At 32.7% G+C, this 17,133-nt stretch overlaps 4 protein-coding genes across 4 annotated transcripts in view; 3 read left to right on the top strand and 1 right to left on the bottom strand.

The window, feature by feature from the left end:
- The first annotated feature begins 2,100 nt into the window (after positions 1-2,100).
- On the top strand, positions 2,101-9,346 carry LOC109546783 (sodium-coupled neutral amino acid transporter 9). The gene is made up of 12 exons (XM_019917894.2): positions 2,101-2,591; positions 3,965-4,076; positions 5,417-5,536; positions 5,909-6,029; positions 6,088-6,209; positions 7,106-7,263; positions 7,460-7,627; positions 7,689-7,925; positions 7,983-8,179; positions 8,238-8,342; positions 8,398-8,654; positions 8,707-9,346. The coding sequence occupies exons 1-12, from the start codon at positions 2,585-2,587 to the stop codon at positions 8,876-8,878; spliced, it is 1,776 nt and encodes a 591-aa protein (XP_019773453.2). The 5' UTR covers positions 2,101-2,584; the 3' UTR covers positions 8,879-9,346.
- On the bottom strand, positions 9,343-10,727 carry LOC109546785 (60S ribosomal protein L32). Its single transcript, XM_019917897.2, has 4 exons — positions 10,619-10,727; positions 10,399-10,499; positions 10,092-10,244; positions 9,343-9,538 (listed from the first exon to the last, which is right to left on the bottom strand). The coding sequence occupies exons 2-4, from the start codon at positions 10,489-10,491 to the stop codon at positions 9,380-9,382; spliced, it is 405 nt and encodes a 134-aa protein (XP_019773456.1). The 5' UTR covers positions 10,492-10,499; positions 10,619-10,727; the 3' UTR covers positions 9,343-9,379.
- Positions 10,728-11,308: 581 nt separating this feature from the next.
- On the top strand, positions 11,309-13,717 carry LOC109546784 (histone deacetylase 3). Its single transcript, XM_048665799.1, has 7 exons — positions 11,309-11,426; positions 11,537-11,783; positions 11,839-12,027; positions 12,082-12,294; positions 12,354-12,543; positions 12,920-13,210; positions 13,305-13,717. Exons 2-7 carry the CDS (start codon positions 11,579-11,581, stop codon positions 13,522-13,524), a joined length of 1,308 nt encoding a protein of 435 aa, XP_048521756.1. The 5' UTR covers positions 11,309-11,426; positions 11,537-11,578; the 3' UTR covers positions 13,525-13,717.
- Positions 13,718-15,980: 2,263 nt separating this feature from the next.
- Positions 15,981-17,133, top strand: part of LOC109546781 (apolipophorins) — a gene marked incomplete in the record, with an annotated part of 23,505 nt that continues 22,352 nt past the window's right edge. Inside the window, 1 exon segment of the mRNA XM_048665797.1 lies at positions 15,981-16,104. Within this exon segment, the coding sequence (XP_048521754.1) occupies positions 16,023-16,104 (82 nt within the window).

Raw genomic sequence — 17,133 nt, 5'->3', positions numbered from 1 at the left:
TCTTGCGTCCGAAAGCAGTATCGGAAGGCAGTAATTACTGAATAAACATAAAATAATTTTAAAAATTTTCATTTATAATCAGCTGCAAACATCATTTTACGCGTAAATGATACGATAGTCAAGCAAAAGTTCCTGAAAGTGATATTGCAAATTACTTCTTTTCAATTTAAAGCAGAATGCGCCATCTACGCTTTAAGTGCCTTCACACAGACCAGTACCAGGAGTACCACTTATTGTACTGCATATAGTACGACTCCAACTGAAATAAAATGCTTCCATCTATACAAAGCGACTTATACTAACTGTATGCAGTTCTGAATGAAAATCTGCAAAATCTGTGATTCTCGTAGTTTGTGGACAATTTTTCTTCATTTTGCTTGCAACAACAACAGGAAAACATTTTATTTTCTTCCTCAATAAAGGAACCTATAGGAAACGTACCCTGATTTACTGACTAGAAATAATTAAATTTTGAAAAACTGAATTTTCCTATTAGAACTCTATTAAACTATTTACTGAAAGTTTTCTGAAAATTTCGATTCGAAACCAAATTTCACCCATTTATAAAAATCTAAAATTCTACAGGTTATTACCGCTAAACACGTGAAGACACGAACTGATTCTTATAATTAATATTTATATTAATATAATGTATTAATATAATGTAATCGAAACACATTAACATTATTCGTTTAAGCTTTTTAAAAGATATATTAGTTCACTTTCGCTCCTTTTTTTGGTTCTGTCCGTTTCACTACCAATGTTTATATTTTCCTGAAAGTTTTAACATCCAATCTAATAAATCGCTATCAAAGATGCATTTATAACTCCATCAGTTAACAACCGAGCAGAAATTTTCAATTATATTTTTCTTGCTAATTCACAAGCCGTACATTCAACATCTATTTAGACTGTCTATTAAGTGTTTGGTCAATCATACAGATTAGATTTTTTAAGTAACAGCAAAATCATCCCTAAAAAAAATTAAAAGGTATGGAAAAACTGCAATAGTCGAGCAAGGTTTCTGTCTTCACACGTGTCGCTAACAAATATAAAAAATAAAATCCGAAAATGAGGACTGCGTCTTTCTAAACTGTATAATAATACCAAAAGAATGTTATCCATAATCTTCATTGCATGCATAAATTGTTTTGGTTGGAATCAAAAAGAAATTGAGAAAATAAGATTGTTTTTCTAGAAAAAGTTAATTTGTCGGATGCAAGATCAACAAAGTATTGCATAAGTCGAGCTTAAAATAGAAAGTAAAAATGCGGAACACATAAACCTGATTAAAACAGGACAAAATATGCTATTTTTATGATTGATTTAGAAACTTGCGTTAATCTTCAGATATAAAAGGCCTGAGACATTGTAATCGAAACTATTAAGATTTCCCATAAAGGGTTGATACATTAATTTTTGCTTAAATTACCATAGAAGATTCGCACAATTACCACCCATTCATAGTAGATATACAATAATCCAGTCGACTCTACCTAAAGCGAACGTGCATCTTCTGCTAGATTCCTGGATGTTTTAGTTACAAATCAATGACGAATTAATAACAATTATTGTTTTGTCCTTTTAGTCGCTGGGGGTTATCGGAAGTTTAATATAATGCAACAATAATCAAGTATTGCATAAGACAAGTTTTCAAAAAAAATTTCACATTATATAGTTACTTGATGCGACTAATAAGTAGGTATATACACAGAGTGTCTAAAAACGATTAACACAAAAATCATCAAAAACATGATACTTTTGGATGTCTTCACTATTGGTAAATCGAATTGTACACGTCAGTCAATCAATAGATTTATTGACGGAAAAATGTTGTTAAAAAATCAGATAAAAAAGATACGTGGAAAATAATATCAGTAAATTGATTGTCTGCTGTTATTTAATTACGGCTTTCATCATCTAAAAACCATATAAAAATAAACACTCCTTGACCTGTTGGTCTTACAATTGTTGTCAAAGGCAAAAGTACCGTCTTGACGAAATAACATTACTTAGAAGGTGACGACGATCAGGACGTTTTCAATAAATTGATTAAATATAATAATCACCTTCTCCATGATTTTCTAAAAGTTACTACCAACATCAAATAAACGAAATCTACAATGTTAATGATCCATACTATGGACGAATCTGAACCAACTACAGTAAATGGAACAACGCTGATAAACATTAGTTGTGCTAAAAGTGAACAAAATTTCGACTGTTGAGAAAAACTCGCCTTAATTGGGAAACACTAGACATTCCACAGCAAAATGTTCTTAAGATTCAATAATTGTATAAATTGCTTTTCTTAAATCTTGCAACGATGTCTTATCAGTGATGTTCTTTGACTTGCTTGGTCGCTTAATATATCCGAAGTTTACTATGCTGCCTTATCACAGAACCCCATTTATACTTTATAGCCATTCATTCTAGTCGAAGTCTGTCTTCGTGGGTGCACACAGTTTAGTTCGGTGATAATGACAGGGTGTTTTGTGGAAAAACTGAAACTTTTTCAACCGAGTAGAACTTTAGTGTTGTCTTGTCGGGTCTAGAGATTTATTTGCAATCAGTGTGCTTCAAAATGAGGGGTAAGTGATGTGAAAGCAAACAGTACAAACATTTTAGGCAAATAATCAATCAAAATTATTGATTTATGATCAGCACAAAAAAATTGTAGTCTTAAAATGAAAATAAATTTGTAGCAACAAATACAATATTCATCAAAATGTTTAAATAGCAACAACGCATATCTTAAATATTCTCTAACTTTTGATGGTGAATTTTCTCAATCGATGATCCGATCTGGACAATTCTTCTATCGAATGGCTCTATTCTTGGAAAAAAAATTAAATTATAAGAGAAGCAAAAAATGAAATAAACCTTTTTTTACAGGGTGTTTAAATGCTGTCATGATTTCTTGCTGAAAGTTTAAATGAGCCACAAATCAGAGAAAAAGATCGATATTATAGCCTCATTTCTTCGATTTTTAAAGATTTTTAAACGTCTGTTTGCCTTGAGCCATTCGATATACATATATGTATACATTTTTTTGGTCGGTCACATTTTCCGCGCAAAATTTTCTTCTTCGGAATCAAAAAAGTTTGAATAAATGTCGTACGGAAAATGTGACCGGCCATAAAAAATGTATACTTATATATATGTATATCGAATGGCTCAAGACAAACAGACGATTAAAAATCCAAATTACTCAGAAGAAATGAGAGTAAAACATCGTGTACTTGTTCTCATTGAGCTATCTGATATTTGCAGCAGACGAATTTAAGGTTTGATTAAGAAAAATTACACTATTTAAACATGCAGCATGCAATACAAAATAAATTGACTATTTTTTACAGAAGTCATGGACAGATTTCAGTAATACCTTACCTAGATTTTTCTTTCTCTACATACATTTTATTCTTTAAACTCATTAAATTCAATTCATTTTAGTTCGATTTTTTGTGAATACGCATACAGTTCAAAATGTATAAAAATAAACGGTTTGGACGTATTGAGTCAGTTCTTGCATTGTTATGTTCAGCATTTGTTAGTCAGTCCCAAACGTAAACTCTAAATATTCATTACCTAAAACAATATCCAATGAACTCATAGTCGATCTTTCCTCTCTCGGAAACTCATTAAATTTCACACAAAAACACATGTAGAATAAGTTACTGATTTAAAATTTAAATTCATTTATTAATATATTAATTAAATTAAGGCTCGCTACTTCAACCTTCTGAGGACCTACGCTTATAATCAAGGAAATAAATCGGTTCCTCTAATCATGTTTACCCGTTTCGTGCCCTATTTCGGTCTATTATTTCACACTAATAATAAAAACTCCGCAGGTTCGCATCAAAGCATTACGTGCAATACACAATTGTATTCATTTATAGAATCTGCGGTCTTAGTCCGGCCATCTACCAGAAAAATTTATGATTTTACCTTTCTATTACAGATATAGTAAGAAATTTTAAGAAGATCATTGCTGGAGGAAACCGAGATTCAGACTCAGATGAATCACAACCTCTACTATCCTCCACTTCGACCTCTTCTTCTTCCAGCTTTGAGTAAGTAATAAGTCTTTGTTCTATCGCACTGAATTACTTAATTAAAGCGTAAGATTGTATAATATTCAAACTTGCCGCACTAGCAATTCGTAACATTTTGTGTTAGAGGAGAAATTATACAAATAAAAACATAATACAGAACTTATATATATGTTGTTATTTTCTTTCTTGGGCTCCAGTCAAAGTGAAGACAAGAAAGCAAAGACCTAAATGAATGTAATGTTTAAATTATGAGTTTGTATGAATTTTAAAATCTGATGATGGCGCTATTGTCTCGCCGAAACGCAATGAAATAAATGATATACAAATTTTTGTTTCACACTTTGACTGGAGCCCAGGAAAGAAAATAATATAATAACAATTACACGCAGTCAGGAAAATAAATCAAAATAACTATAAATATAAAAAATATCAAAGAAACGCGTTCAATAACGGAGTCAACTGGATCCTGCCAGTTTTTTCATCCGGTTTTCAGGGCATTTTCAACCAGCCTCATCCAGATAACTTGAATAATTGGAATGCAATTGAAAGTCGCCAATTATCCGTACAACAGTTTTGTATAAAGGAATAAAATTGTCGCTGAATCAATTGTTACTGTATTTCTGTCGAGTCAGAATGTTGCATTATTAATTCTTAGTCCCTTAGCCAGCAAGAAACTACTAGTTTGCAAGTGCAATAGTGGTTTTTTATTGTTTGTTCAGAATAGTTTCTTTATTGGGTAAGATCAATTACTGCCAAATATTAGATGCTTAAATTAAATTAATTCACTCGATGCAAAAATTTAACACTCACACCAATGTTGTGCTTAAAAATGTAATAAAAAACATTACAAATATTCATGAAGGCAGAAGATAATTTAACTAACAAATTAAATTTAGCTTAGGACAAGAACGTTTTCAAATTTCTCAAAAACTGCGGATATTTTACGATGGAATTGTGTCAAATGTTAATAATCCTTCATAAAATAAAACCATTTGCTTTCAAAGTTTCTCAATTTCTAGCTGCTTTTATGCGAATGTAAGCATAAAAAAATTAATAAAATACCATTCTGAAAGGCACTAAACAGCGCTTATCAAACATAATATCGACGTTCTGTTTCATTACTTTAGTGCATTTACATATAGCAATTATTGCAAAATGACCAAAGAATATTAAGTTTTACCGTGTATGTGCTTGACTTGTTTGGTATGTGTTGTATCAAATGGCAATTCTTGATCGAAGATCAAAAAACAACTTTCAAATTATTTGTTTTATTATAGTGCTACCTAATGCCAGGATTGTTTAAATTAATGTTGATAAAATACATAGATGGCAAATTTAAAGAATACATTTTTTTTCAGGTCCATCTTTAATCGTTTCAGAGCCACAAGTGAATCTGAACAGGGCAGCGAATCAGAGAATTGCACTCTAGTGTCACCTAATCCTTTACAATCAAATTTGATACGGAACAAATGCAGGCAGTAAGTAACATTTTAAGGAAAACTGCTTCCTTGTACTTAATGTTTTATTCAAGTATTTTATAAAAATGTTTGTATTGTAAATATTTCATTTTTGTGTCGTTTTGTCCCAGATACCAAATCTCTCCCATTAACTCTTTTTTGCTTGCTCTATAAATGAAGCGATTTACTATCTAATCACAAGCGCTGATATCCGATTAATTACTAAGGAATTTTCAAAGAATTTTAATTAAATTGTTTTTCGTACACGTACGTTAAGAGTCTGTATGGCGTAAAAGCCCATTCAATGAATAGGACGAATTAATTGGGAATTAATAACGCCAAAATCGTTATTAAGAAATAAAAAATGATCTGCAACGGAACGTTTCGTTTCAGCCAGCAGGATTCTGAATCAGACTTAGAACCTACAGTTTTGACTGTTTCTGCTGCTGAACACTTTTTCTATAACAATGACAATAGCTACGTTAGAATAGCTGATTTAATACGACATGACCCGGTAAGAATTTCAATATTGCTGCTTCTTAACTTGTAAGAAATTATATTATTTTTGATAGATGAACATTCAGACCAATCAGAACGCGCCCAAACCTCCATTGTCATCCGGAGAAGCCAGTTTTAACGGTTTTATGGATTATAAGGATTCAGAAACACATACGCACAATTCTGTTGTCACTATGTAAGTACTGTGTTAGCAAATAGATAGTTGATCTATGCAAATTTTTCATGTTTGGTTCAATATTGAAAAAACGGTAATTTTTTCCAATAGCATTATTGGCACTTCGCAGTATATTAACAAGGTTTAGTTGGCAAAATGATTGGAGCCATGAATCTGCGGACGGAATTATTAACGACACAATATTATAAAATTGATATTCGGTATCCTTGACCCAAATATTACAGTCGCAAAGAATGTTCCAAATTTGGGTCTGTTTTAGATGAGAAATTTTATTTTATCGCAAATACGTAATCCGAGAACACGATGCACAGTTTCTTTGAAAATCTGGAAGAAATCACACCGAAAATATTTTGAGAAATGCGATGTTGCTGCGTAATCGAAAAGTCCTAACAACTTGGATGTTTTAAATGAGACAACCTGTATATTATTGAACTAATCTAATTAAATTTGCTTCACGATTCATATACGTATTTAGAGCGGTTTCCGGAATACTAAATAAAACTTATATTTTCCAAAAGAAATTTCGTATTATATCGCTAGAGCCTCACAACTTCTTACATACAGGTCTTTAAATTAGTGATCACTGGGCTACGGAAAGATCTTTCGGCTACAAACAAAAACCTCCTATTAGAAAATCAAATAAACACTATCAGATATTTAAATTAAATATAGATAATATTCCGATATTGAATGAACGTTAAAAGTTCGTAAGAAACATCAATAAACCTATATAAGTAATCAAACATATTAAGGACTGACGCACTGTGACCTCATTATCATTTTCTGATGAAACATCTCTTGAAATTGTGCCATTTAAAAAAATCTAATCAATTACCCTTGTTAACTTATACATATTTTTCCTAAAAATTAAAACACCCAAAAATTTGTTGTTTCAGATTTGCAATATGGAATACCACAATGGGGTCATCTCTATTAGCAATGTCATGGGGTATCCAAATGGCCGGACTTTTCCCAGGCATAGCAATAAACATTTTAATAGCCGCACTTTGTTTATATACCTGCCATCTCCTACTTACTGTGAACGAAAAACATGGTAAGCAACTAAATAGTTACTTAATTCATTCTTGCTAGCCACAAATGAATAACGCACTTTGTTAAATCGAATTCAGAATAAAGTGCTTAGTACTCTATTCATTTATGGCGAGCAGGAAGTAAAATTAACAATGCAAATGAAATGCGAAGTGCTTGAAATATTTCATCCTATAAGTTTCCAGACTGATGTTTTTTAGGTATGCCTGGCATTGATATCGAAGTAAGCCACCTTTGCCAAAACCTCTTGGGCAAATGGGCGGAAGTATTGGCGAAAATATTTTCAATAGTGGTACTATTAGGAGCTGACATAGTTTATATGATCCTGATGTCGAATTTCCTTTACAACTCGGTTTATTTTCTTTACGGTAATTCCACCTACACAGTTCCATGTTTTGCACCACTAAGATTCTTATTTTATTATTCTAGATTTACTTACAAATCCTGCGGATCCAATGGAGGCAAATGCGACTGTATTGTGTCTCAAAGACACGATAATAAATGTATCGGCACATAGTGCTTTGCTAAACCCCATTTCTGCAACACAATCTCTTTTTGAGAAAGTATGGGATTTGTACAGTACAGTTCCTGTCATTTTAGCTGTGATAATGTTCTGTGTCCTAAACTTTAAGTCGCCCACATTTTTTACAAAATTTAATAGCTTAGGTAAGTCTCTGTCTGTTGCAACAATTTAATTGAATTTCAACCCTATACTTGTTTCAGGAACAATTAGTGTTATGTATTTACTCATGTTTGTGGCTGTGAAAGCATATAGCTGGGGAATTAACATTTCCGATTGGAGTGCGGAATTTCAACTAAAATCAACATTTTCTGCACTCAGCGGAATGTTGTCGTTGAGCTATTTTATCCACAATATTATAATCTCTATAATGAGGAACAATAGGCATCAGGAGCACAATGTGAGTTTTCAAAGCAAATCAATAAACATGTAACCGATTAAAATGATTTGCCTTCTAGGGTAGAGATCTGACTATAGCATTCGGCCTGATAACCTTCACGTATTTGTTTATAGGAATACTTTTCTATATAAGCTTTCCGCTGGCTAAATCATGCATAGAAGATGTGAGTATGAAATGCTAAGTTAGATCTAGAGCATTATTTGAAACATTTTTTCTAGAACATTTTTAATAACTTCAGTAAAAGCGACACGATGACAATCATAGCTCGGATATTGCTACTCTTTCAATTGTTCACCGTGTTTCCACTAATTTCCTTCATGTTACGAAAGGACATTTTAGGAAACATCAATCAGATATTCAAAAATTACACATTCGGCGACTTCACTTATGGAAGAGTCATGTTTCTAAATGCCTGCTTGTTAATTATATGTGTTCTTTTTGCGTGCTTTCTTCCAAAAATTGGCACTTTAATAAGGTAAGCCAAGTAGCTTTTGACACGCAAATATACAATAATGTTCACCTTTCAGATATACAGGAGCTTTGAGCGGGATGGTTTACGTATTTATGTTACCAAACATGTTGAAAATGGCAAGCTTAAAAAAACGCCACAAACTTTCAACCATCAAAACTGTATGGCACATATTCATCATAATAGCTGGTGCCCTTAATTTACTTTCTCAATTTTTTATTAACGACTAGTGCAGCTAAGCCCGTTAGAATTGCCTTGACAAGAAATGTATTATTTATTTCTTGTATTGTGAAAAGTATTCTTAATGTGACTATGTACTGTATAATAATTTTATTTATTTAAACCCATGTTAGATTACAGTAGGTATTTTTAATTTATAAGAGATTAAACAGATTTTTTAAATACTTATTAATTTATGCACCGGTATATGTGAATAAGAGATATTGATTCAGATAAGAAATTACCGTTAAGGCACACGGCACAATGAACAAAAATACAAAAATTTTGATTTAACATGAAAATATCTGAAATGACTGAGTATCAAAGTTTTCATCTCTCTGGGTTCTTCCGGACATTACGGAATATTTGATGTAAGACATACACGGCGCTGTCGCAAGTACACATGGAGCTAAATTGTACTTACCAATGAGAAATAATTTTCACACTGAATAACGGGTCTGAATAAAACAAAATCTTCTCTTGTTTTTTTTTATTAACCAAAGTCTCAAGATCTACTCGTTTTCTTGGCTGCGTAACCTGGCGTGCCCATTAGTTACCCTGATACTTAACTGTTGTGCCCTTTCAACAATGTCTTTCCTCTTCTTAGCTGAGACACCATGGGCGATCTCAGCGCAGTATTTACGGTTTTGCATCATAAGAACTTCAAGTTCCTTGAACAAAAATGGAAAATTAGTCTGAGACAAGCAGATACCGCAATACCTTTCTAGTTATAACTTAAATAAATCAGTGGTTTGGTTTGCTACATGAGGTATTCAGGCGCAAATTACCATAAGCATCATGTTTATAAATATATATACAGTTTGTGACAAGCTTTTTGGTAGGATAATATTCTTTTTTAATTACTTGTCCATCGAACAACGGAAATTTTATGTTATTAGCGTGCGTCTTTTATCAAATAGTTCCAATTCGCCGAAGTATAGAACAATATTGAAATTATTGATTTGATTTCTTGGAGTGTTGGCAGTTTCTGACAATTTCCAGGTTATCATTACAACTTATTGATACATTTTCTATTTTCCTTACTAAACTAACATACGCTAAGATAATACTACTGAGCAATAATTGCAATTTTTTCGTTTCAAGACATGGGTCCCTTGAAACCTCCAGGTGCAACAAAACGACCCAAGATACGTTTTCCCAATTAATAACTTACAAATTGTCGTAGGAAATACCTTTTTTTATGTGATTACAAATTAAACTCACCTTAAGGTTGTGGACCAGCATTTTCCTGAACCCTGTGGGCAGCATATGACGGGTCTTGGCGGCAGAACCATAACCAATATTGGGCATCAAATACTGTCCCTTGAAACGCCTCCTCACCCTGTTGTCGATACCCTTTGGTTTACGCCAATTCCTCTAAAGAACATCATGAAAATTAGAAAAAAATCTTCGCTTTTTCGGAGAACCTCTTGAGAGCATATACGAAACGTTTTGTCCGTTGCTCTAACCTCAATATCTTGGACCGTAAACACGATTTAATTTTTTTTCCGTGTAAAAGGCCAGAACTTACCTTAAGTTTGCCATATCGGTCGGATTGATGCCTAATGAATTTCTTTGTCCTCTTTTTTATGATCTCCGGCCTGTACACTGGTCGGATTGCCATTTTGCAGCCTTAAAGAACAAGAGGGGAAATTTACGTAAATAACTAATTCAGTAGAAAACGCCGCTGATTGTTGGGCACACCGAAACATCAGCTAGTGAACTCCATGAAATATTTAAATAATACTTACCGATTAGCTAAGCGAAACTGGATTTAAAATATTCTGCTAAATTCCTCCAGCTACAGATTGACGACGGGATAGAAAAGGTATGTCAAATGTCAGCTTGGCATTATACCGTCAAAATTTACGTTGTGAAAGTAAGAATTGGTAGCGGCGTTGCGATTTGTGCTGAAGCATGTTCATTTAAAAGATTTTACTTTTTAATTGAAATAAAGCATTTGATTTTATATTGCTCTAACAGCAAAGACAAAAACACGAATTGCATTGGAAGGTTTTTACCACTTCAGGTTCTTTCAAATTATTATTTTAATGCAATATTTTGACGGAAATGCCAAATACCAATGTTGCCAAAGCAATTATGAGAGGCGGATATAGCTTTTCGGCTTATTTAAAAAATACTAAATGGTGTTTAATATTAATTGATCTAATTTAAAAATACAAAACTTTTATGGCAAAAAGCAAACCTTTCAGTTTTAGTTGTGTATTGACGCTGGCTCGTCCATTAACTAGAAAATGACCATTTTAATGTTGATTCCCATTTTAAATACGTTATGTCCATTAGGCGGACCAAACGCAAAATATCAAAACTAAAATTATTATTGTTCTTCATTCTATAAGAATGATCTGCCAACACTGATGAAAATGCGAACAACCACCACGTTTTTATTTTTGACAAATTTCATTGACATTGACGACGTCTGTATCCTAACCTTGACTGTTGTGTTATTGTTTTACTGTTTTCGTGTTATATTAAAAAAAAACTTCACAAAAAACCTTGTTTAAGTCAAATCTACTTACCGATCCAGTGCTTACAGCAGTAGGTAGAAGTACCCCTCAATCGTTAGAAGTATATATGGACGAACGGTTTAACATCACTCAACGTTTAGTAGTGGTTGCACTATTTCTATTGTTTGTCTGGATTTGCAGGGAAATTCTCGATTATAACATATCCGACTTGTCCTTGTAACAATGTCCAAGCAAAGAGTTTCATATTTCTTCAATCCAGACGTTGGAAACTTCCACTATGGCACTGGCCACCCCATGAAGCCACACCGACTGTCTGTAATCAACAGTTTGGTTTTAAACTATGGACTTCACAAGCACATGCAGGTCTACAGGCCCTACCAAGCTACTGTTCAGGACATGTGTAGATTTCACACTGATGAATATATTGGTCAGAGAATCAAACAATTATCTTAGGCTTAGACTTGATGGTCAATCATTTTTAGATTTTTTACAAAAGGTGACTCCACAAAATATGTCCTCCTTTACCAAACAACTAAGTAATTACAATGTAGGTGATGATTGTCCAGTATTTTATGGCCTGTTTGAGTTTTGCTCAATGTACACCGGGGCTTCTCTAGAAGGAGCTATGAAGCTGAATAATAATGACTGTGACATTGCAATCAATTGGGCCGGTAAAAGATCCTGTTCTCTTGCTTAAGCCTTAGGTAATTAAATAATTATTTCAGGAGGACTTCATCATGCAAAGAAATTTGACGCATCTGGTTTTTGTTATGTTAACGACATAGTCATAGGAATTTTAGAACTACTTAAATACCATCCTAGAGTTCTGTACATTGACATCGATGTCCACCATGGCGATGGAGTGCAAGAGGCGTTTTATGTTACCGATCGCGTAATGACTGTTAGTTTTCATAAATATGGAAACAACTTCTTTCCTGGTATCTACATACGTACTTTTCATTAACTATTTTCATTACTTGGTTCTTCTGTTCTTCAGCGACTGGGGATATGTATGAAATAGGAGCTGAAAGTGGACGATATTACTCAGTCAATGTTCCACTTAAGGAAGGAATTGATGATGCCAGCTACTGGCAAGTGTTCAAGCCGGTTATTTCCAACGTTATGGAGTTCTACCAGCCCACAGCTATTGTACTGCAATGTGGGGCTGATTCCCTAGCAGGCGACCGGTGAGTGTATTGATACTCCCCGTCTTAATCTCTTATTATATATTTTGCCCCAAAATTTAGACTAGTAAATTTTACTACTTTAATTTAGACTCTAAATAAGTAAATTTTCTAATTGCGGGATCATTATCTCTTGATTGAAAAATAGAACCGTAGATAATAGAGCAATCGATGCAGAATTTGAGCTTTAATTGACTGAAAAAATACCAGGAGTCCGAACAAATACATTTTCAAGAAAATGGCTCTCTTAGCTCTTAAGAAAATTCGGTCAAATTCTTACGGAAATTGAAAAAGTTCACAATAATGCAGACAATTTTGACTGAACATCACGAATCCAGCACCCAGCATTGAATTGATTTCTAAGAATCATATTTTCCAGACTGGGATTGTTCTCCCTGAGTAACAAGGGTCATGGAGAATGCGTCAAATTTGTAAAGAGCTTAAATGTACCCACTTTGGTTGTTGGTGGAGGTGGATACACTCTGCGTAATGTAGCTCGCTGTTGGACTTATGAAACATCGCTTCTCGTGGATGAACAAATTTCCAACGAATTACCTTACACGGAATATCTAGAATATTTCGCACCAGATTTCACTTTGCACCCAGAGCTGGATGCAAAAGCAAAGAAAGAAAATTGCAACAGTAAGCAGTACCTTGAAGCTATTACAAAGTAAGTATCTTCGATCCACTATCGATTAGGTGTTTTATTTTTTCCAATTTTTATTTGTGGCACAGATAGTTGATTAATGCACGTTTTTGCCTAGGTTTGTTTACGATAATTTAAAAATGGTTCAGAACTCGCCCAGTGTGCAAATGCACGATGCACCGGGTCCAGCAATTCCGGAAGATGCGAAAATTAAAGAAGAAGACGACCCTGATGTAAGAATCAGCCAAGATCTTGAAGATAAAATGGTGGAAGCTAAGAATGAATTTTATGATGGAGACAAGGACAATGACCAAGAGGACATTAAAATGCGAGAATGAACATTAGTTACGCTTTTAAACAGTATTTTGATTTTAGGCTTTACTTAGATTTATTTCATAGAGAATTAGTAAATTCAATTACGGATGTAGATGTAAGTTAATTGACTGGGATCTCTTTTCAAAAAGAGTTTGATAGATTGTTAGACAATAATTTTGTCCATAATAGAAAAGAAATAAAGAATTAATTTCACAATAGTTTGCATTATTCTCATGCAGTTATCCAAATAGTCCCTTAGCTCTATATGCAATCCTTTATTTAGATTTATTGAACACATTTTTTCTGCTTTTTTAGATCACCAAACTAACATATTTCCTCTACATCGAAATGGCTGTAAACAACCCTTGCATTTCTGGTCGGCAATAGTGAACTTTCCGATTAAACACAAATTATGTGGAATTAATCATAAGAAAATATTTCTGATATATAAATAATTTGATGAATTGTCTGTCATTTTCTTACTGAGTCTTCATTTTCAGCGATTAGATAATCCTGTTGTTACTATAGACAATTTCAATAATTAGACGATGAATTTAATAATAACGAATAAAACCAAGCATTTTCGCAAATTGATCGGTGATGCATGTTGTAAGAACAATCCGCATGGTCAACATTTTTTATTATTCAGATAAATCTGAGAATAATAAACCAATTTATCAATGTAGCCAAAGGTCAATTCGACAAAGCAAATAATTATTGATAAAACAAGTTAAGTCTCATGTAGAGTTTTAAATATTTGCATTGAATAAATATGAAATTGATACATGGGGTTGGTTGATTAGGTCCCTAAGGATCATTGATCTGGTGTCCATGCTCAAAGTTCTCCAGACAAACATTTACATTATTTTAGTGGGAATAAATTTTGGATAAACATCAAGTGGGATCGTTCTTGGTATAACTGATACTGACCATGCTCATATACAAGTTGTTACACGAATGGACAATTTTTTAAAGTTTTGTAAAATGCTTCTATGGAGGTTCAGGCATTTTTGAGCTTTAACAACTTTATGGCGCGATATACTGTTTAAGAACTTTGCTTAAGCTGAATCCGTCCATAAATACATTTAACAATGCTCTTCGTTGCACTAACAGATCTGTTAAAATTGACAGAAAACTAAGAACACAAATAGTTTACTTATCACACTCCTAAGTGCCAATACTGTTAATACCTATATTGAACGGTATGGTTTCAAGCATTTTCGTAAACGTGTGAATTGTTTCCTGCTAATCAAATAAATTTACTCATGTTTTCTTGATCGCACACATGTCTTGTAGGTAACAACTAAACAAGGAATAATCAGTGTAAGCCAGAGGTCAATTTCTAATTGGGATGATAACGTATTTTGTTACATTTTCTTCAAACAAGCTCACTATATGCCTTCAAACCAATTCCTGAACGGTTTCAATATGATTAAATAAAATTTTCCATTTGACGCGATACTATTTTAAACAGTGGAAAAGTCTCGATAGGACAGTACAAAGCAATGCTCAAAACATCTGTATAACAAACAATAGGCGGCATAGTAAACTGGAAAAGTCTCATTTTAAATAAGTGTTATAAATGATATATTTTATCAGAAAGCTGTTATGTATAATACGTGAATCTAGAAAATTGCGCTAATTAATGTTGAAGACATTTTGCGATACGTTTAAATTCAAGTTAATAATAATCGAAACATTATAAAAGTAAATCAGAAAATATCCTTTGACTTTGACCTCCAGCTTGAGTTCTAATTCGGACATCGAACTCCACTATCTGCCTGATGGGAAACCAGTTTAGAAACTCATATTCAAAACCTTTTCATAAAGTTTGGACACTATCAGGTCAATTTTAATGTAAATGGTCATAAGTTCACTTTTATCTTGTTTTATACTAAAAATAAAAAAACCGATACTACGAAGGCGTTGCCATTAAGAAACATTATTTTTTAAATTCAAACGATAAACTGCTGAATCATTTTGTTCTCATCTCTTCTTATGGTTGCTCTATGTTCCTCATACATTCACGCTCTATCGTGACTCTTCAGCAAAAGTCTTAAAAGGACGATCCAGGAGAGTGAAATGTATGAAGGAAGTGAGGAAGGAATGAGAAATAAGAATCTTACGCAGAGGTTTGTTATCGCTGGAGAACCATAAGAGTTTGAAAGTGGTATGTAGGGAAAAGAAAGACAGCAAGTTTTTGGAAGATATATCATGATGCAAGGAGAACCATGCTGCCACAGAACAACCGTTACTTGTAGCATTGATTATGTAACACCAAGTGGTTTGAAAAGGAAAGTTTTCATTGAAATCCTAAAAAAGATCGTTGATCTACCGCCCTTAGCAACCCTCCAAGATTGTTGCTGATGTAGACGAAAACATTCCCATGCAGCGGACAAAGAATCCAGAGTCGACACTGATTATGTTCTTATCTGGACTAAATTTGAACTTAGAGCTGGCGACTATAAAAAGGAATAGGAGGTAATTATCGTTAGTTGTTGTTGCGCCGACTACAACGAGGATGGACGGCAGTGGACAGAGGCGCGTGCCTTTAGGCATAGTGTTTCTGGTGATATTAGTGATCGGAAATGTACAATCTGAAGGTAAGTTACTTGAAAAACTGCAGCTCTCAGCAAAAGAAAAACCAATTATTGATTTTTCTTGCTACTTTATTTTTAACTAATTAACTTTTGGCATTTTAGAGTGTATTAATAAAATGTTTAAAGTTTTTTTCATGCTTTTACAGAAAATTAACTGCCAYTTTTTACTTTGATTAAATTTAAAAAGTTATTTGTCATTACAAAACTCAAAAAATTTYACTTGTGTGTTTAATTACATTGTKCAGYAGTAACAAATATTTTCAAATAGCTTTCCTTTATTCTATTTTTGAATCATAATGAACAAAGTTGATAAAAAACATTATATAAATGTAAAATTACATTCCGATTGAAACAATGGAAGGAAAAAAGTAAGCCATTATTTCCAAAAAAATAAAAAAAAGTAATTTTTTTTAATTCAATTAAATTAAATTGTTTAAATAAACAATTATAATTTATAGCAGTTTTGTATCTTCATATTATTTAATAAATAATTCCTATTCATTCTAAGATTGGTTGAATCAGGAAAAACTTTTAGAATAATATTTGATAAATAAACCTCATACTTTTTCCATTCCATTTCCTGTTTTTCTATTAAAATGCCAATAATTATCACGAAATTTTATCTCAATAACTGCATTAGACTCAACTTAAAATATTCAAGCGTGCTATTATAAATTAATTAATAAATATTTGTTAATTTATTTTCTGCAAATTATTGACTTAAATTTCTTTGAATCAGTGTATATTTTCAAAGTTTTATTATATCAGAATTGTTGAGTTGTGTATAAAATTATAATTCAAAAATAAACAACACCATTGTTTAATAATCGAAACTCGGCTTTAAAAATAAGGAACATTTATTTACAAATGGTTGAAACCGATCGTGTGAGAATGTGAAAAACTCTACATACAGTGAAAAAAAATCGTTTGAAAACGGATTAAATAACATAAAATTTAAAACAAGACTAAGCCGGTGGAAGCAAAGGCAAAACTATCTGACAAAGCATCAACATTAACTAGTAATAAACCATA

Source organism: Dendroctonus ponderosae, unplaced genomic scaffold (assembly GCF_020466585.1).
Source record: "Dendroctonus ponderosae isolate FM_Combo_2020 unplaced genomic scaffold, Dpon_F_20191213v2 Dpon_F_20191213_4, whole genome shotgun sequence".
NCBI classification, from domain to species: domain Eukaryota; kingdom Metazoa; phylum Arthropoda; class Insecta; order Coleoptera; family Curculionidae; genus Dendroctonus; species Dendroctonus ponderosae.
The sequence above is the reverse complement of the archived record's forward strand: the minus strand, read 5'-3'. Positions and strand labels throughout refer to the sequence as shown.